A 22,289-nucleotide genomic window follows, 5' to 3' on the forward strand; every position below is an offset into this window, starting at 1 on the left:
TTATGAGAGCAAGGTATCAGTTACACAAGTATAAGCCCATGAGCGCAGGGAGGAGGTGTGGGTCAGGGGAGGGAGCATCTGCCTCCCCTCCCTATAATTTTAAATTTACACTAGATATTAAAGAGAACTTTTCGTTTGTTACAATTTTATGTTGGATGTTCACTAGTAGATGGTTGAAAAACCTGGAAATAAACAGAAATTTCCAAATATTGTTTCCGATATCGATATTTACATTTTGATGTTCAATATTGATTGTTAGTCCGATATACAGACATATTGATTTTAATATTTAAAATTGCCCAGCTTTAACCCTTTATTGGCAGGAAGAGAAAAAGTTAAACTAACTGCAGGATGGCGCCTGCAGAACCCCACGTTTTAAAAATTAGATGGTATGTGTTTAAGTGGATAACTTTTGGTCTAGAGACTTCACCCTATTTCTTGTTACGTTGTACGTCATGATGATCTCTTATTTATTACTCTCATGTTCAATTGTTGCTGAAAATTCGAACGACGAAGCAAGAATAACTGATTTTTTTGTCTCTGGTGTTACAACTCTTCAAAAGATCCACAAGGATAACATTCACGTTGAAAATGAAGGATTATGGATTTCAATTATAAGTGTTTCTTTTCCAGTGTAAATAAAGACAATAGATAGATAAAATGTCTTCAAGACCGATACACATTAAATCTTCAATCCAAACCTATTCGGTTTGGAACAAATATACTTCTTGAATCTGTACCGTCCTTAATGCAACTAGCATTTCATCAGTCGCCAAGTACTCGCCTGGTGAGTAATTTACTTTGCAGTTTGCGATAAAGAGGTCAAATGCCTCTTTAATTGGAGCTAGAGAACCGCCTCTTTCGTGCCATGTGTCTCTATCATCGAATCGAGGAGCTGTAAAGAGAACTTCGCAATATTCACTGCCCGACTTGAATACTCATAGAGAGATACAGAAGGTCTAAAAAGGCTCGCATCTCTATTACGTCGAGTGGTTTCAAGTACGTTTACTTATCTACAATACAAAATTTATGATATAGGTGATACTTGTAAGTCTGAACATTGGTGTGGAGGGTGGTCTTCTCAAGGATCTCGGCTGTGATGAAAAGGTCCCATGCCTTTTCAGGGAGTTTTTAGGTCTTTGTGTCCTTCGAGACCTAAAAAGCGTATAACAAGATTACAGGCTCTCGTGTCTGTCCTGTAAAAAGTATCTGGCTTGTTCGTAGCATTGCCCTGCATTGTCAGTTGTTTCATGGGAGACCCTATTCTAGCTATAAATGATCTTCTCCAACACTGAAAATCAAAGAAAATTGGAATTACCCAAAGAAACAAACTAAAAAGAGTCTGGTAAAAACGAAAGTATTTTTCTTTCGAATGTAGGACGCTTAAATAAGTTGAAATAAAACTAATTTTTCTCTAAAAGGCTCGTAGAAACTAAAGTTGATTTTTCTGCTATGTCACAAAAACATTACACATGCTGCAGGGTGGGGTCTGTTGGACCCCAGAGCCCTGTATCTACGTGCCTTTTATTGAGGCTTAGCAATCAACTGGTCTGAAGAATACACAAGATATCAGCCTCCTATCACAACCTAGCAGTCGGGTTCTGGTTCTTTTATTTTTACAATAATTACAATATAAGTGTGACCCACTCCCGGCAGAGAGCATAGCTCGAATGGCACGGGAGTTAAGGAGTTCAAAACAGACAAAAAATTACGGCTGGTGTCTGAGAGATTCAATCCTGCCAGCTAAGGATTAAAATTTTGAATTGAATTCTTAGAATATAAAACAGCTGTTTAACCGTAGTCATGTAATTTGGGGTTTGAAAAAAGGGAGAGGGACTAACAAAAAGCACGGTCCGCCTTTTTGTCCTAGTTGTATCGAAAGATTAGTGGAAAGTTTTATACAACCATGACCGCCTTTTTGCCGCGTTCCTTTCGAAAGACTGGCGATAAGTTCAAAATTAACAGGCATAAAAGATTAAAATTTTGACCTATTATTAGTCCAAGTACACTTAAACAGATCATGCACGTGTCGTGGCAAAAGCTGCGACACGCGCAATTTTTTTTTTACTGTAGAACAGAAAATTGCTGTGAAGCAAGCAAAATTGGGCAATTTTACCTCTTTAGGAACTGATCGTTGGGATAACTCCATATACAAAACTACCTCGTGGTATTTCAAACAATTTTAATGAAAAAACCAAGAGATGTTACCGATATAACTTCATCCCCCCTTCTATCACAGAATCGGCTTCCCCCCCTCGACATGATGCTGCCTACGCCCATGTACATGCCCCTGTAGAATCAAGCGGTGGAGATAATAATGACTAAGAAGACATATGCTTACAGCCACAGGAACAAATAGGCAGGGTACCTGGTAGAAATATAATTTTTTTATTGGAAGAATTCAATGCCCAGGTCTGTTGAAACAGGGATAGATGGTATCCTAGTCTAGACAAATTTCGTGTAGAAAAATTAAAGGTTAAAGGCTGCTGCAGTTTTGTAGATCTAGTTATAACCAATATAGTATTTGGTCATAAAATAGCCAAAAATTTAACATAGTATTCACATAATAGTAAGAGAGCTAACCTTATTGATTATGTTATTGTAAATTTAACTGGCAGAATCGACAAAAGATACTAGGGTGATTAGAAGTGGTGCTGTTGATGTTAAAAGTGAAAATCACCATCCAGTAGTGACTAGGGTTAATCTAAAGCTGAAATTTAGGAACGATAACTATATTTTGGGAAGCTATTATGTTGGTAGACTGTAGGAGAAGAGTTTGGTAGAGCTATGAACATGACGTAGGTAGTTATATGTCTTAAATTGAATTAAATTGAATAGTTATATGTCTCCCTGTGTGCGCGAGCCGCACACAGGGAGACACATACGGACTCTACAACCAAGCACTACAACACTTTATACGATTTACTTGTTTCAATTTAAAATGTGGGTACCCGAAGGGCACCTGCATAGGTCTCAAAAAAAGATCAAAACTAATGCCTGAGCTTGACAAACATATAGACGAAAAGTGAATAATGACTTGCTTTTATTCCCGTTCACTGCCCGTGTCAAGAAGTTGATTTTTTAACTAAAATTGAATAGTTTTTGGACATCAAGTCATGGCTAATTGTAGAAAAAGTCAAGACAGATAGTCGAATTGAGTGAGAGGCAATACGAGTGAAAATGCTAGATATGCAATAGAAAGTAGAAGGGGCCCGTATAAGGATTATCTAAGTGATAGTTCACATGAATCTAAAAGGAATATAAAGAAAATATGAAATGACTATAAGAGTGATTGTAGTAGTTATAGAGACGTTAGATTGGTTTCTGCAGGAAGCAAATTCCTTATTACGATGATGCTCTTTTGACTTAGAGATACTGTAGATAGTATTTTAATAAGAAACAGCGTGATTTCAGGAGATCAATACTTGAGAAGTGCCTGAGCCATCAAACGCCCTTAGTGCCAAGTCTTATGAAAAATGAGCAAGCGTCCGTTTTGGCTTAACAAAGGTCCTATCCTTGTATAGTATGCCAGATATAAACATTACAGTGATTAATGCTATGTACAGGAATATGATCGCTGCGGTTAAGGTCCAAAATGAGGTTAATAGCTGGTTTCCTATTTAATCATAAGTTAAGCAGGGCTGTCCTCTATCTAAGTTATATGAATCCTTTGGATAGAATGTGTTCTAAAGAGAACGACAAAGGCAATGGGAGGACCAGGGATCAATTAGGGTGGTAAAACACTCCTAGACATAGATTATACTGATGAAACAAACACCCTAGATAAAAATGTTGGATGTTGTTCCAAATGTTTGGAGGCTTGAAGATTTCAGGGACTCAGGGTGCAAGAATAGGTTTGAACATTAATGTTAAGAAGACCAAGTCGCCAAGACTAGGAATAAGTGAAGTTGAAGAGGTGATTTTGGAAAACAAGACGATCCATCAAGTGGGCAGCGTCACCTACCTAGGCAGTATTAATAGTAAAAACTGTGGGTACAATGAAGATGTTAATAGTGGAATAGCCATGGCATTGGGGTGCTTTTCACAGTTGAAAAATAATTGGAAAGCAAGATATGTCTGTGAACCAAGATTAGAATATTAGAAGCTACAGTGATGAAAGCGGTCAAATATGGTTCTGAAGCGTTTGCACTCTGAAAGACGAAGAAGGATTTGCTTGATGTATTCCAGAGAAATTACCTACAGATTGTCTTGAGTACCAGACTAAATGATCGCATTTCAAACAGTTAGTCGAAGGAATAATGTGGTTCAATCCTGCTCTCTTGTGGCTATAATGAGAGGAATGTTGAGATAGCTACAATACGTTTGAATAAGAGAAGAGATAATAAGAAAAGAATAATTATATCTAAATGTGCCAAAAGTAAAATACAAGTCGAGCCAAGAGACGTTCATGGTCGGGAGAGGGCATAGACAAAGAGTAAAAGGATAGATGGCATCATATTATATTGATAGCATCAAACACATATTATACTTGGAAATAAATATAAGATAAATAAGAGAAATCTTACAAAACCATGGTTTGCAGCCATTCCAAACACAGTCTTAATGTTTCCAGAGTTTAAGTAATGGTCGTAATAGTTTTTCACTTTTTGTCCAGCAACTAGAAAGAGGAGGAGTTAAAACCAGATATAGAATTAATTAGCAGCTCCTTTACCTAACCATAGCAGCTAATTTGCTGCTCTATGCATCTCTGGTAAAAAAAAAATCTTAATTCATTGGATTTTTTACTGTGATAAATGAAATTCAATCTGAAACTAGTAAAGCGTATACGATAAGCGTAACTGAGACAGAATACATAAACTAAGAATTTAATAATAAAGATATAATTATAAGGTTATAATAAAGAATATAAGTAAAAATATTATATTAATCAGAATTTAATAATAAAACAAGAATAAAATAAGAATACGTTTGATTGAAAGTAAGTGTCAACCTTACAGGAAACTAGATTGTAAAGAAGAAAAAAAAGAGAAAAAAAAATCTAGTAAAAAATAGACCAAAAATATTCTGGGTAAGAACAATAACAAGGGAATGGACCGGTTTCTTTAATTGGCATCAGTACAAAAATATATTTGAATGTTGCACCATACTGTTGTCACTTCGTCTTTGCGTTATGTATGCTACTTCTAAAATGGTCATTTGATTAGTCCACTAAAAATAATCTACCAATTTGATATAGCATACATTGTTAAGGGTCTTGAGTAATCCAGTTCGCGTCTGGTTCCACAACGAGTAGAGCCCAGGCGTGGTCCCAGTGGTCTCAGTGGTAATAAGCCTGATCATTCCATGTGCCACTCACCACTAACAAGTAAAACAGCCTAAAACAATTATATCAAAATTTTCAAAGAAATGCAGAGAGTTACCCAGATTATGATACGCGTACATTTGAAACAAATAAGTGTGTATCCCCAAAACAATATTTCATTAAGAAAAAAGACTATGTTATCAATTAGGGTTTATCAAAGAGATATCAGAGACGATTTGTTTCAATAAAACAAGTTGAAAAATATAAAAGTTTGATCTTCATTTATTTGACATTGGAAGTTACGATTAAAAACTACTAACGTGAAGCGTCTAGTGACTTCATATTAAAAGAGGAAAATTCGATATAACTGATATAGCTGTGTGGAACGTTATATGATTAAAACTTAAATTTCTGTGCAAGTCCTTATTAATCAGCAGTTTTATCTTTCTTTTCAAAAAAGATAAAAATTCAAAGTCTTTTAAGTCAAATGTAGATACTAAATGTATCTTACAGCTTGGGGAAAGCACTTAAGGTAGTCTATTCAGTTGCTGGATGTGATTAACGGGTTTTCGTGAGATTTGTATTGTTATTACGATTATATTATTGTTGTTTAGAATCGTGATTTCAAACGTATCCCGAAAACGTGTTTGTTACTTATAGGGTCAGCACCTAGAGCAAGAAGAGGTATAAGCAAATTTGCAACTCTAGCTGATAAGTTACCCTCTACATTGTTTTGTACGTTTTCAGCTTCATGGTCTTTATTTACATAGTACAAATAATTTTGCAATATTTTATTCCAACTAGACGAATGAAAGGATCTCAAGGGTTTTACAATATTTTATAACGTTTTTCATCTGATGTAATAGTTTTGTGCTTTTTCCGAATTTTCTCCCACCTGAAAAAATTTCACAGTTATTTGGTATCCGTCCTATTCTTTAATCATGTTAAACAAACTCAAAACTTTTGTAAATTCTTTGTCTTGTGGTGGGAAATTTTTCAAAGGAAGCTAGAGTTTTAAAAAAAATGTGATGTTGTGAAAGCCGCCGCATTTTTGCATGATGTTAGACAAACCTTCTAGATTTTTTGAGACAAACCTACCTTTTTTGTCAATTCTTTGTCTTCTGTAACCACCTCCCCCAAATCTCGTTTTCATCAATAAGAATCCTTGTCATATATCTTAAGATTAATGCTACAGAAGCAAATTGCACCATGAAAGGGTGTTTTGCCAAGAAACTAGTTTAAACTTTGTTTTGGCTTGAAGAGCAAGTTTTTCTTCAAAGTTATTTCATAGACTACCCCGAAATTCATGAAAACTAGAGATGACCATGAAAGCTTTATCAGTTCATATTATTTAGAATACTTAATTTAAAATATGATCTCGAAAGGGATAATCAATAAATGTTCAGAAAATTGAGTTCTGAGACGAAATAAAGCAGTTCCATACTAGGATCGACAACAACATCCTCTGTTCCATGGAAAATGTAGACACGGTCATTGGATAGCCCAGATGTGCTGTCAATGCCATTCGATGCAGCAAAAGTTTCAGTTTGTGTAATCAAAGCGGGAACTGTGATAAGGCTTGCTGTAGTCATACAAGTTAGACTTCCAGAGATAAAGCCTTGTGCACAATAATATGGAACTAAAATCAGAAATGAAATAAAATTTAAAAAGCGAACTAGGAAATTAAAGTAAATTTAATTGATTTAACAGCTTTTGTAGAAAATACGATGCTAAAAAAATAAGAAAATTCAAATAAAGCCAAAAATGATATACTATTACTAATACTAATAACTAACTGCAGCACCGACCCGCCTGAGGCCAACAGAGCTACGCACGCTCTTCCTCCAACCTAATCTATTCAAGTCCTCCCTCTTTATACCCTCCCAGAGAGTTTCCATTTCCTTTAAATCTTTATTTATGACATCCTTCCAACCCGGACGAGGACGACCTGCTTTCTGTGTTGCCCCAAACGGTTGGCCAAAAAGGACAAGCTTTGGCAATCTATGTTAGATTGTTTGATTTTTAGATTGAATGTTAGACTGAATTTAGACTTAATATAAATTATGAACTAGATAAACTAAAGGGACAAGATAAAAAGGTAAAAGGGAAAGATGGAAAGATTTCTAAGATAAATTGAAGGGATAAACTTTGGGTGTTTCTATACAACTAGTAAAATTATGGGGAAAATGTAAGAATAAAATGTGTATTGCTAAAGCTAATATTATTATACTATTTTTACTTTTATAAAGCAACAACAATAGTTAAGTTCTTTTCCTAATAGCATCACTAACCGCAAAATAGACAAAACGTTACAATTTGATTTAAAACTTAGGTGATTTTTTTTCTATCTTTATTATATATCTTGCATATGTTTGCCGTCAACTGACTATCTCAAAAAGAATTGCAATGCTTTTTCTGGAATAGATTGATGATTTTTCAACTTGCATACCTCCAGCAAATATACCAGCTCCTTTTACGTTTGTTGAATACGCTACATGGAATTGTGTTGCCATTGCTGCTCCTGACGAGATCCCAGAGACAGTTACGCTTCCTGGGTCTACATTGTATGTTCCTGTAAAAAAAAAATCAAGCAGTTAAATGATACAGATTTAATGCACATTATTTTTGGAGTGCTATAAAAAATGGATGTTATTGCATCGGACTGTGGGGTTTCAATAAGCATTAGGTAATGTATTTTATATTACTGAAATTTACGGTCCATCCCCTAAGTCTCAACACCCTAGACTGCTTGATCTAATCTGTTTTAACGTATCTTGTTGGAAAATCTCTTAAGGCCAAGCGGAAGTCCAAGCATTTTACTCCCTAGTCAATTCTTTTTCTGAGGCGGCAACTCGGTCAAAGACAAAACTTACAGTTTTCTTCGTCGCATCAACTAAATAAACATTAGAAGGTTTAAGTTAAGGGGTTTCTCACTCAAAATTACGATTTAGCGTAGGCTATCCTTAGCAATTATTCTTGTAATTATTTATACAGTATAAATTCTTTAAATATATGTATTAACCGGCAGTTTGATGTCTGCACGCTACTTATTCTCCAGGCTCTGATTAAACCGGTTACAATTAACTAATAAATAATGACGAAGACCACACTGCCTTTCCATAATACAACAACAAAGAAGAGAATAATGAGGACTTTTTTTTCCCAAGATAGTGAACCAACAAAACCTATTTGAATATTTCGGCCCTATATCTAAGGGCCGTCTTCAGCAATGAAAATAATAAACAATAAAACACTTACAATAAAAGTTCTCGGTTAAAAATCCATTTTTTTAAAATAGCCTTGGCATCATTACTTCTTAACGAAAAGTTCAGCCAAAACTGTATGATAAAAGCTAACATTTTACAAGTTAAAAAGGTTCATTCATTTCACTAACTGTATTTATTAAAAATTGGAATAATTTCTTATTGCGATATTTGCCTTCTCTGCAGCTAATGTGATAGTTCTTTTGGGAGTGGGCTTGTTTTTGTTCGTTCCTATTTTTGTTTTATTTTGAATTAGATTATTTACTATAATTAATTTTGGGTACATAGGGCTGAGTTTGTATTCACCCAAGTCTCTATTTAGGGATGTATTATTATTTAAGTTTCAATTGATTTCGATTGCTTCGCGGACAGTTTGTTTGATTTCTAGGTCATTGCTAATTAGAATTGTTTCGCCAAATAGAACATAATGGTTTGGATTTTCAAAAATCTGATTGCTTAAAGCTGAATCGAAAGATATGGATTTATTTTTAGATTTTAATGCTTTTTCAATACTTTCTTTGTGTTGCTGTAATCTTGTTCCTAAATTTTGATGGGTTCGACAAATGTAATAATTTCCACAACTACATGGTATTTGATACGCCCCTCGTAGACGACTAACTGGGGTTTTATCCTTATCAGAATTGAGAAGATTCATTATACTTAAATTGCTTGTGAACACAACACGTAAATTGTTTTATAAACAAACTTTTTTTCAGTTTTGAAGTAATTTTCAGAATATAAGGTAGGTAAATCGTATTTGTGGGTTTATTCGAATATTTTACTGGTGTTGGATTTAAGGCTTCATATAAGAATAAATCTTAAATCTTTGAGTAATAACAGTATTTATGAGAGAAATTGGGTACCCGTTGCCAAAAAGTATGTCTGTAATAAAATTCTATTCTTTTTTAATATACGGCTTTGAACAGATATTAAGTAGTCTATCCACAAGAGATATTGCCACACCTCTTTAAACTTGTGGAGGATGGTTAGATTTGAAGTGAAGGTATCTATTATTATGCGTAGGTTTTCTTTAAACCGTAAAATCAAGTTTATTCACACTGTGTATTATCAATACATCTAAAAAAGGTATTTTTCCCTCTCTTTCGGTCTCTAGAGTGAATTGCAGGTTTCTATCGTAAGTATCTAAATGTTCTAGAAAACCTTTAAGTTCACTTTCGCCATAATTCCAAACCAAAATTACGTCGTCCATGAAACGTCCCCAAAACACATGATTAAGAAAATACGAATCCAGGGCCCAATTTTCAAGATTCTCGACGAAAATATTTGCGAGTAGGCCTGATAGAGGTGTTCCCATAGGAAGTCTCCTTACCTGTTTGTAATATGAATCTCGAAACTGGAATTGCATGGAATATTTGTTACATAATTTAGCCAAATGCATGAGAACATCAATTTCTAGACCTATCGCTGACTCTTCGATTAGATGATAATTGTTTTCCAGTTTATTTTGTAATAATTATTCAGATTTTGAAACATCAATACATATAAATATATACATACATACATAGAAACATCATATACATAGAAACTATATCAAAGCTGCTCAATTGGAATTTTCAGAAATGTCTATTTGTTTCAATTTTTCTGCAAGATGAACTGAATTTTTTATATAAGATTTTTGGGAGTGAAGCAATGGTTTAAATGCAGTGTATAACCATTTTCCAATGTCTGAGGCAAGTGATTTTGTACTAGCTACAATGGGTCTTAGAGGAATGCCTTGTTTGTGCAATTTTGGTAACCCATAAAACTTTGAGCAAAAAACACCACGAGGGAGAAATTTATGAGAAATATATTATCGAGGAATCATTAAGGAGTTTGTTCAAAACTTTTGTGTCATATGATTTTTCTACCAAGTCTGCCATGCTACCATGCTACCAAGCTACCAAGTCTGCAACTGGAACTTGTTTCGGTAAAAACGAAAATCTTGGCCCCTGTTCTAGGACTTTTTCTTCAACATAGCTAAGCTTTTTAGATGAAATTTTTACGATCGCAGGTCCAGGACTTATCTTAGGATTGTAAACTGGGTTGACCATTTGAGACTCATATTTCAACCTTGTAAACTTATTAGTCAGTCTCTCTTGTGACACACGGAAAGCATGGTGGAATAAATTCCTTTCCATCCTAACAATCTACAAAAAATCATCAGTTGACAAACTCTGGGACAGAAAAGTTTCGAGTGATTTTCGTTCTGAGGAAATTACAAGCCTTCTGTGTTTTTTGTCCTTAATAATGTGATTCAACGTTTTTAGCTGTAATTTATTTGTGAACAGTGACTCTCGTAAAGTGTTTAAGTGAAATGTATGCCTTAAGGATTTAGGAATAATTTTATTCCTTCTGCAAGATTCCAAAAACGACTGTTAATTAATAATGTTCGTGTGTTTTTTCCCTAAACTTATAAAATGAAAAATATCTTTGGTCAAATGCTCCGATAAGCGTTACGTAAATAATGACGAAGACCACACTGCTCTTCCATAATACAACAACAAAGGAGAGAATAATGAGGACTTTTTTCCCAAGACAGTGAACCAACAAAACCTATTTGAATATTTCGGCCCTATATCTAAGGGCCGTCTTCAGCAATGAAAATAATAAACAATAAAAAAAACTTACAATAAAAGTTCTCCGTTAGATATCCATTTTTTTTTTTAAATAGTCTTGGCATCATTACTTCTTAACGAAAAGTTCAGCCAAGACTGTATGATAAAAGCTAACATTTTACAAGCTAAAAAGGTTCATTCATTTCACTAACTGTATTTATTAAAAATTGGAATAAATTCTTATTGCGATATTTGCCTTCTCTGCAGCTAATGTGATAGTTCTTTTGGGATTTGACTTGTTTTTGTTCGTTCCTATTTTGTTTTATTTTGAATTAGATTATTTTCTTTAATTAATTTTGTGTACACAGGGTTGATTGTGTATTCACCCAAGAGTCTATTTAGGGATGTATTATTATTTAAGTTTCGTTTGATTGTTATTGCTTCGCGGACAGTTTTGAAATCCAAACCATTATATTCTATTTGACGAAACAATTCTAATTAGTAATGACCTAGGAATCAAACAAACTGTCCGCGAAGCAATCGGAATCAAACGAACTTAAATAATAATACATCCCTAAATGACATTATAAAAGATTTTTCACTGAGAGACAAGTTTATTTCCTTAGCTATGTTACTGACAGGGCTCCACCCCCCCCCCAAAAAAAAAACAAAATATTGACTATTCCAATTTCTTAAAAATGTGTCCTGTGTAGTATACTACTTCTTGAACAGCTGCAGTCGAATATTCCACAGAAAATACAAACAACTAATGCTAAATGCTTTAAGTATGCAGCAAGGCCCGCGATCTTAATAACGATAATGGAGGTTTTCTGTATGAAAATTGCAAGGTTGTGAGTTCTAGTCCCAGAAATTAATGATATTTTCCATAGTTACTTCCATTTTTATTGAAATGAGAAATATTTATTGGAACCTGCTATCTTTCTTGAATGAAATATGTCTCCTTTAAAACAGGTAGGTCAAAGTCTACAGGTGTTAGTTTAATTCTTTTGCCGGAGGGCTAAGTCTCAGTATTATCACAGGAAATTTCTAGAGCATGGAAAGGATTTTAGGAAGACATTGAATGTTATTAATTCTGTTCTTAAACCCACTCCCCCTCTGCCGCCAGTTCAAACAACAATGATAGTCGATCGCGAAACTGTCCAAGGAGAAGAAAATGTTCAGCTAGAGCTAACATCTTATTTTGCTATTATAGAAAATACGATTGCTTCTTCTTCGAGCTCTGCAACTACTCGTTGTGATTTCATAGCCTATCTTGGGCCCCAGGTTTAAAATTTACGATCTTGAGCCCGGTTTCTTTTTTGAGAAAATTCTACATTTTGAGTAGCTCATTCTGCCTCTTATTTTGCAACCATTGACTAAGCTTGTCAATCAGTCTTTCAAGATAGTAATTCTCCCTGAATCTCTTAAGCATGCTTAAGTTATAGTGCTGTATAAAGGTTGGTTCTGGAGTAATCCTGCTAGCCATAGCCAAATTTCTCTTCAATCTGTTTTCAGCAAAATTGTTGAGAATTTTCAAAATTGTTGAGAATTACTTGTACAACTCTTTTGAATTTCATTCATTCGGTAATAGATTCTACTCTTATCCGCATATTCGCAAAGCTTATTATTCTTTGACCCATCAGATTATTCTTTGTTAACTATCGCATTGTATAAGATCAATTACTTTCTCTTGGTTTGAATCATATCCGTACGGTAGACTTATTTCAATTGATATGCTTTTCCCGAGTTCTTGTGAAGTAAAATGTGGCGTCCCTCAGAGATCCGTTCTCGGTCCCGCTTTAACTGGAATTTACGTCAATTATCTGATTTTTGGGGTCAAAAACACCAGGTTTCTAGTATGCTGCAAGTTATGTCATCCAGATGGTCCTTCGTTTTCTGATGCTACTTCTAATGAAGATTGTCCCCTTGCTTTTTCTGGTGACAGTACTCTTGTGACCCTTGGGAGGACATATTTTGATATTAGCTATAACCTGACGGTAATATTTGAGAGAATAATTTCAAGGTTTGATGCGAATTACTTGGCCTTGAATGTTACCAAGTCACATTTTCTGATTTTGTCTCGAATCCTTGTAGCTTTCTCTCAGATTAAACAGCTTCAGGTATCACAAGGCTCCCTGTGTAGACCAGAGGATCGGTTGGTCCGGTTTCTTGGTATCCTGCTTCGATAGAACCTTGCCTTTAGAAAGCCGTGTAGCCATGGTTATGGTCAAGGTCCCACGGAGCTCAGGTACTGTTTGAAAACTCGGACAAATCTTTCCCGTTCTAATGCTTCTTTTTTTCTGTCTCATCAAGCCATATGTTTTTTATTGCCCCATTGTCTGGATTTCCACTTTTTCTTTTACACTGCAGGCACTTTTTATTATGTATAACAAAGCATGGTGTCTGGTTATGGAGACCAACCATTCCTCACCAAAACCACTCCTAAACCTACAGTCTATATACATTCTTTCTTGTACTTCTCATGTCTTTTTCCAGCTTCATGGCAAACTCCCAATACCTCTTCAAAAAAATCCCCTCTTTATTTCTTATTCAGCCCCATATAACCTTTGTTCTTCACAAAATATCCACATTTCCTTCTGCCTATGCTGTACGGTTAGATTTCAATCGCTTCGTTACTTGTTAACACATATGGAATTCCCTACCTTTTTCAATACAGGGATGCCACTTGTTTGGGACTTTTAGAAGGATCCTTATGGAGCATTTATTTAAGAATCAAGGAGAATATTTTTTTTTCTCTGTGGAGTTGATTTCCCCTGAATGTTTATTTCATGATATATGATGGTCTTCTCTGACTCCCTGGCGTCAGGTATGGTCTCTAATCTTTTATCTTGTTTGATGATTTTTTTTGCTGTAACTTATATAGTTTTTTTTATATACCCGTTGTATCCCTGGCCATGGATCCTTTCGATGGGGAATAAGAGCAGTTTATTCTGATTTCAAAATGTATTTACTGGTGCATAAATCTCTCAACTATCTGAACACTCTGAGCACGTTAAAAAAATTAAATTTGATGAAATTTTAATATGTCAAAAATATTGTGGCTAAATATGCATAAATTAAAAACCGAGTCTAAACCTTTAATAATAATAATTGACGTTTTTATTGCAAAAAATACCAGGAGATCGTGGGTTCAAGTTCCAAAACTTAAGGACTTTTTATAGTTAACTTCCATCATTGTTAAAATGAAAAATGTTTGTGGAAAACGGTTATATTTTCAGTAAAACACTTATACCTTGAAACAAATCCTATTCGTTTTGAGGAAATGAAAAAATTTGAAATAAACCAAATTTGAACATTGTCGAAAACTTTCCGGGACTTGATTTCCCATACCGTGGAAAAGACTGATATTTACTTACATAGTAAAACGAAATCGAAAAAAATTACAAAGTGTAAACAGAGCCTGAAGCTGTCTGCGTTGTCTTTCATGTCTGAAACTAATTTACACCCGCGAGTGCATTTTAGATAAATACAGCTCTGCAACACATTTAAGTTACAAAATCGTGAGTTAACTCGTTTTTCTACCAAGGCAAGATATGCTGCGTTTTTGCAAAGATTCAGAACTTAGCTTGGTCCATCTTTTGGGCTTAATCTCATTTTTGTATCCTTTAAGGATTTACATTATATTTGCACCGGGTCAGGCCACAGATTCAATTGAGTTTTAGATCAGTTTATGTACAGTTTATTCATCAAGTTAGCACTTGATTTGATTTTCGACTAAGTCAAGTCTTAGTCTTACAAGTCTAAGTCTTAGTATACTAGGAGAAAGTATTGTCGGTGAGATCGTATTGTCATCACCCAGACAATATTTGGTTGTTGTAAATGCACTATCTAGTAAGAAGATGTAAACCGTAAGGACAAAAGCAAATATATTACAAACATTTTTTTTCAAATGTTTAAAAGGTCTTTAAATATGTTAAAGACGTCCATGAAACTAGTGATTGTTATAAATCCCTGAGTCTGTTAAATATTGGACAAATTAGAGATTTTCAAGCTTCTATGTTTGTGTATCAGTGTATGAATGATCTATTCCCTGTAGTTTTCAAGAAGTTTTATTGTTTGAATAGCCAAGTGCATGATTATGAAATGAGAAACAGTGATGATATATCAATTGCGTCAACAGGTACAGTTAGATCAGCATTTACGGTAAAATATATGGGTCTGCTTATTTGGAATAAGTTACCAGCGAGTATTAGGATTGCTGAACGCCTGCTTTCATTTAAGAAAAAATTAAAAGATCATTTGTTTGAAAGTAATTAATTTTTTTTTAGTTTGAAGGGCAGGGGGTTGAAAGATTTTTTTGTTGGGGGGGTGAATAATATTTTGATTTTTAATGAGAGAGATTGATTTGGAGTTTGCGTTGATTATGATTATGTTGTGATTTGTAATGGAATATAGATTTTTACATGTTACTGCCGTGCATCTACAAAACTGAAAAGTGGCTCTTGAAACTGCAGCATTTTGTAGAAGATGTGTTTTGGTTTTGTATGTGAAGAAATAAAATAAAAATATTAAAAATTATAACACCGAAAAATAAAAATAAAATGCTGTGTTTTGTTTTCGTACAGTGTTGTGTCTTGAAATGTTGAAATATAACTTAAATTTAAATATTTAATTTGTTTTCATTAGTTCTTTCCAGTCATCTTTATTATTCTAGTTCTTTATTTTTATTCGTCATATATATTCTGAATGGAAAAGCTAGTTCATTTCAACGGATACGCAATAGAAAAAATGTTCGTTAAAAACTGAATATTCTCGGTTAACTTCGGCTTCATTACGATTGCTTGTGAGAAAAAATAGTTAGTCTAGTATAGTTAGTTTAAAGACGACTATTTGCTCAAATACACGTCTCTATTGCTCAGATTTAAATGATTTCTGGCCACTAGATGAGCTAAGAGACGTCATCAGGTAAATAAGTTTCAATTTTGGTGGTCATATTTCGGTGTATGATGGTCCAAACTTCTTAAAACAGATTAATTGTACAGGAAATACAGAAAATTATTCTGAAATCAACCAAGCATGTTAACCACAGTAATTCAAAGGCGCTACCAAATATTTTCAGCGGGGTTAACATTTGCCCTTGTTCACCCAAAATAAGCAAATCGGATTGATATATCTCTGTGTTTTATTTCGTTTTCAAGATTAAAGGAGGTTTGTGTTTCTTTAAAATGTCAAAGTATCTCTGTCTACCTAGACGATTATGAATCAAAATTAAGACTTTTATACTAGATCATTTTTGGTATATCTTAAGGCTTATCTACCCCAAGCCTTCTTGGGCTGAAAACACTACCCCTATACGGGCAAAAAAACACCTACAAATTAAACTTCTGTTCACTCACTCTACTGTACAGCTCATCAGGATCCAATCTCCAACATTTCTATTGGGGGAAGGGGGGCAAGAGAGGCTCTTATCTGGATAGTCAAGGGACATGGTTCGTATACTATTTTTTTCCACATTATTTGGGAGGCAACTGCCCCCCTTCCAACGACGCCCCTGAAGTTAATGGACACTGTACGAAGCCTTCTTCATCGGAATGAATAAACAATTCATTACATATTTGCCTAGAAATTATATTTTTAAGCACGAAAAAATGAGTATAAGTAAATAAAAATGCTAATGATAGTCTATCCCGAAGCTAGGAAATATAGATAGCATTGCAAGCCGTTGAAGCAATTTTCTTTGCTTGCAAACTAAAACTATAATAAAAAACTGGTAGATTTGCTAACCTTCATAAATATTCCGCAATAATAACAACCATTCTAACAACCAACAAGCAACCCCATTAAAGAAAGCAAGTATTTCATCTTTCATTTATTTTACACTAGCGACAGTGGCCAACAGATAGACTATTCTTGACGAACACAATTTTTGGGGTCTATATTAGGCAACGAGCGAAGTGACCTGTTATGGCATTAGCAATATTCCCCTAAAAACACACGAGGGAAAGTTAGGCATTTCTAATAACACCAAATTGACATTATTCGTTTGTTGTAAATTGTGGTTTATGTGGAACAACATTCATGCATGAATCTCATAGAAGCAATTGAACTTCGCTTGTTTCAGTATATTGTCTTCTTTCATTTTGCTGCTCAATGCTTTTCTGTAAAGGAAATTGTTAACAATGTTAAATCAATCTGAGCACCTCAGCTTTTAGTTTTGAGAAACAATAATGTATATGGTCAACAAGCATCAGATGTTCTTAGCAATGTTGGATTTCTTTAAGAAATTTAATAAAAATTGGTCAATAATAGAAACTGAGGCACCCTTGCCTGGGGCTTTAAATACATTTCGAGGAGGAAGAAGGTCCCTCATATGTACAACCAAAGGAGTCCACTGGCGTATGCACACGTCCCGTGAATTACAAACCTTCTCCCAGTAATAAGTCAAATTACATGATTATGCAGAGCACCATCGTGGGAGGACCCTCTATAGGAGGACAACTGCGACAGTGCGCAGGATCCAAATCTATGGACAATGGCCTCAGCAAAGGGGCTACATCGACCCTTTAAGGGTATATGCAAGACTGGAGATCTTGCGGTCAACCCTATTCCCACTTGAGGAGTGGTGCCCCTCGAGGAAATCATAGCCTAGTAAATGACACAGCATTCGCACAGAATTTGGTTAATGGATATTTCTTCTGGGTTTTGTCTCTTTTGGTGGGTGTTTTCGGGCTGAAAACCCTCTTCCTAGCTAATTTATCTACTATGGATTGCCTTCCCGTAGTAGCATAGTATTTGTAGACACGAATATATAATGAGTCTGAGGCAATAAGCTTGAGACTTTCTGTGCAGGATTTCAACTCTTGTTGATAGAAGAACATCGCCAAGTGCTTAAAACCATGTTGTGACCACGATGGTCCCAAGACTGCACAAACCCTTTATTCTACTGGAGGTCCCAGGAACTTCTAGCTGTGTGGTTCTAAGCCGGCTTAAGTGCTTCGGCGTAGATTTGGGAAGATGTGTTGGTTCCCATCCTGCACTGGTATCTGGAACTATTGCTTTTTCTAGGCCAAAACAATTTCAATGATTTAAAGAATTTCATAATTGGAGCTTGGAATGTTACGACGTTAAAAAAATGACTATCGTATCGACATTTTGACTGAATCATTCAAACGATTCGAACTGGACTTATTTGGAGTTTTCGAGACTCATATCCCAGGGGTAGGTAGCACGAAATAAGATGATATAGAATTTGTTTACTCAGGCAGGAAGAATGGGGTACATTGACGGAGTAGGGCTCATGATGAATGAGGAAGCCGCTAGGTCTTGTTTAGGCTGGAAGGGAATTAATAATAAAATACTAATCGTTCATTTTTTCACTAAAAAGTTCAGAGAATCAGTTATAGTAGTATATGCCCCTGTAGAACCAACTGATGGAGATACTAGTGACTCAGATGAATCTTACTTGTAATTACAGGAGCAAATAGACAGGGTCCCAGGTAGAAATTTGGTGTTTTTATAAGGAAATTTTAACTCCCAGGTCAGTAGAGATAGGGGTAGATAGTATCCTAGCCTAGGTAAATTTGGTGTAGGAAAAGAAAACAGTAATGGTTAGAGAATCTTGCAATTTTGTAGGCAAAACATTCAATTTATAATCAATACGGTATTTGGACATTAAATAACCCGTAAATTAACATGGTATCTACATGAGGGTAAGACAGCAAACCTTATTGATTATGTTATTGTAAATCGGAGACTGATAGGATCAATACACGATACTAGGGTATAAAGGAGTGGTAGGGTCTAGGGTTAATTAAAAGCTGAAATTTCGGAAGGATGACTATCCCAGGAAGTTATGGGAGGAAGGGTTCCCAGGAAGTTATGATCTTAGTAGATTCCTGGATAAGAATTTAAGAGAAACTTTCTAGGAATTGTTGAATACTCAACTGGAGAGTTTAAAATTTAACAATGTGGAAGATGGATGGAATAATTTTAGGGAAATAATTTGTGAAGCCGCTCATGGTATCTTGGGAAGAAAGTTAGGACTGCTGCTAGGAATATTAGTGAAAAAGATTTATGTTTATCTCAAATGAGAAGGGGCTTGTACAAGAGCTTTCTGAGTTATGGATTACATGAAAACAAAAACAGTGTTAAAAAAGCGGAGAATTGTTAGTGGTAGTAGTAGGATTATCAGTATTGGTATCATATTAAAAAGTGATTATAAGGCTTAGTCAAAAATTATTTCAGATTTTTTTTTTCTTTTTAAACTGTTTGATTTCACATTTCAGCCGAGTTTTGTCCCGATAAATATTCATCGTTCTTCTGGTTCTTTAACACTGAATTTGAAAACACAATCAAGATTTTTCATCACCCTCAGTTATTGTGTATTTCATTTTGATTCTGATCTTTTGTAAAAAGATAGCTTTTTACTTTTCCAAAAAATTCTCTTTTATTGTCTTAAAAAATTTAACTTGTCCAGCGTATAACTTCTCAATCTGAATATGAGAATACGGTCAGATTGCTTATAGCTCTAAGGTTGATGTTAGTTGGTTGTTTTTTTTAAGCACGGCGAATTCAATACGTTAAAGAAGTGATTTTTCCATGGAATCTTTGAGCAATAAGGACTTTTCCCTGGTCCTTCGGATTATCACCTGCTATATTCCTTGAAAAACTAGTTGAATTGAAAATCCATAAATTATGAAAAAGTAGAAGGACAATTGGACGGAATCATATGCGATTTTGTCTATTCTTCATTCACTCTTTGCCATATATTTTCGGCTTAAGCTAAGGGTATATACTTTTCAAGATAATATTCCATTAAATTTTGAAAAATCACAAATATGACGGACGTTTTTTTTTTTACATTTTTAACAGATTAACATTTTACTTTTTTACAGCAGCTTTTTGTTGTTTTATTTTCAGGAGATATTAATTTAGAAAAAAACTTAACAAACAAGAAGTAAGCCTAGTAGCTTTCACAAATAGGCTCTAGTCTTTCTGAAACCTCGTTTACCCAGACTAACAAAGACCTTAGAATAACCTGATTGATACCTTTTTACATTTATACTTTATACTCGCAGACAAAGCCAAAAAAAAATAATTTTAGAACAATCGTATATTCCAAAACTCCTATTTGGGTTGTAAGATGGACTGTTCTATTGACCTCTGGAAAGAATTATCATTTAAAAGACCTCCAAGCTGTCTTGGATACAATATCAAACCCAACCCATAAAAAATGTGAAATTCTATAAAGATTTCCTTCAATATTACTTAGTAGCTTTTTTACGTATTTACCTAAAAGTTCCTTATGGTGAAAACTATCTTTTTTAAATTGCCAAGTTATTTTATTCGCGTAAAAGTCCCTCAGGATCAATTTATGGCAAAAAATTAAATTATTGTATATACTCCACTGTTTATACTTTTATATATTTGTGGGTAATAAATATTACTATTATTATTATAACTGATGCAAATTTTAGCGTTTATATATTGATATACACTAGCATTAGGGAGGCTGAACACACTGGTCTATTCAAAAATAAACTGAAGAAGTGTTTTCTTAATGAGGAAATGTAGTGTATTCTTAGATACCCTTATGCTTTTATTCCTTTATACTATTGCGCACCTTTATACTATATTTTAAACATTGCAAAGAATTATCAAGACGTATTCTTTTTCTATTAAAATGTTGTTATAAAAAGTATAATGCATGACTTCTTTCAGGCATTTTCAAGATAGACAGGAAAATACTAAATAGAAAAATAACAGGAGAGAAAAACTTTTGAACATTTTTTCGTCAGCTGGTTGGAACTATAAGGATGGAAATGGTCCTTGAGGTCCTAGGATTTTTACTATTTTCTCAAGATCTAACCATGTAGTGTGTTCATTTTTTGGATAATGATACTAATCTGTAGGATTATCGACATAAGAAAATATGCCCTTTCCTTTGGAACTAGATTAAATTATTTCACTAAGCGAATCAGAATTCCAAGTTAAGTTCAAATAACAAAAGCTGTTTGAAAACCTGAAATACACCAGAGAAATTATCATGAACAAAATCTATTGAGTATTTGAGTACGTGATATTTTGCTAAGAAATAGCATTACGGTATTTCATAAAACTGTAATCTTTTTTAAATCAAACCATTCTATAGGTATATACAATCAATCAACTCTAGAGCTATACATTAAAGCTATTGACGTAACGAATATGTTCAATTAAAAACGAGGAAAATGGGAATAGTTTCCTTGTAAAGGGGGTGATTTTGTTAAAATTAAAACATCACTTTCATATTTTCGGAAAATCCTAAAAATAAAAAAAAATTGGACCGAAGTATCTCTGGGCTCTAACTTACCTAGACTATCAAGGGCTAGGTTCTTTTCTATACCACTTGATAGCAAGAGGCAAAGAAAGAGTGGTCCTACTCCCATGACAAACTTGGAAACTATCTCAACGGGAAAGCACTACTGAGGAATAAGGACTTGAAACTTACTATTTTGCTTATATAATTACATTATTCCATTAATTTAAGATAAAGAGTTTATTTTTAGTGCACAGAATGATAAGAAGACTTTGTTTACCTGTCAATCAAGTCAAATTTAATCCTCTTAAACCCTTCAGATTCTTGTATCTGCAAAAATATATGGTTGTTTATTTGTTTTTCTTAAGATTAGAAAAATAATAATTTCTTCGTACCAAACAATTTGTGGAAACAAACTGTAACTAAAGTGCGACTGGTGCTGCTAGCAAACGTAACTAAATAATGGAATTTTAACAAAGACAAAGAATTGGATTACTGTTGAAATTTCCATAAACATAAAATTCATTAGGTTACTAGTTTCCTATAATAAGTTAAAAGCCTGAGAAAAAATTTTTTAATTCTTGAAAATGAAGAACTCCTACAAAAAGGCAGGATATTTAAGGAAAATTATACTATCACCTCAAGCATATCAGAAAACCCTTAAAGCAGAGGTCTCTCTCTCTCTCTCTCTCTCTCTCTCTCTCTCTCTCTCTCTCTCTCTCTCTCTCTCTCTCTCTCTCTCTCTCTCTCTCTCTCTCTCTCTCTCTCTCTCTCTCTCTCTCTTTCTTGGGGTGATTGTGTCGAATCAGTGGTCCTAAAACTTCAGAAAGGGGCTCATTTAAAAGAAAAGTGAAAATCCTAGTGTCCCTTCAATGGGGCAAAAGTGATTACTTTATACCATTTTGTGGTCAGAAGCAACAACTTTGGCCATAAGAAAACCAAATTGTCAT

General features: G+C 34.3%; 1 protein-coding gene across 1 annotated transcript in view; it reads right to left on the reverse strand.

The window, feature by feature from the left end:
• The window catches only part of LOC136032195 (poly(3-hydroxybutyrate) depolymerase-like), a 283,620-nt gene extending 262,089 nt beyond the window's left edge, over nt 1–21,531 (reverse strand). Inside the window, exons 1-4 of the mRNA XM_065712402.1 lie at nt 21,394–21,531; nt 7,713–7,835; nt 6,708–6,902; nt 4,527–4,618 (exon numbers count right to left, since the gene is read on the reverse strand). Of these exons, the coding sequence (XP_065568474.1) occupies nt 4,527–4,618; nt 6,708–6,902; nt 7,713–7,835; nt 21,394–21,469 (486 nt within the window). The 5' untranslated portion in view covers nt 21,470–21,531. The remainder of the gene's footprint in view (nt 1–4,526; nt 4,619–6,707; nt 6,903–7,712; nt 7,836–21,393) is intronic.
• Nucleotides 21,532–22,289: the final 758 nt, after the last annotated feature.

This window comes from Artemia franciscana, chromosome 10 (assembly GCF_032884065.1).
Source record: "Artemia franciscana chromosome 10, ASM3288406v1, whole genome shotgun sequence".
In the NCBI taxonomy this organism is placed as follows: Eukaryota; Metazoa; Arthropoda; class Branchiopoda; order Anostraca; family Artemiidae; genus Artemia; species Artemia franciscana.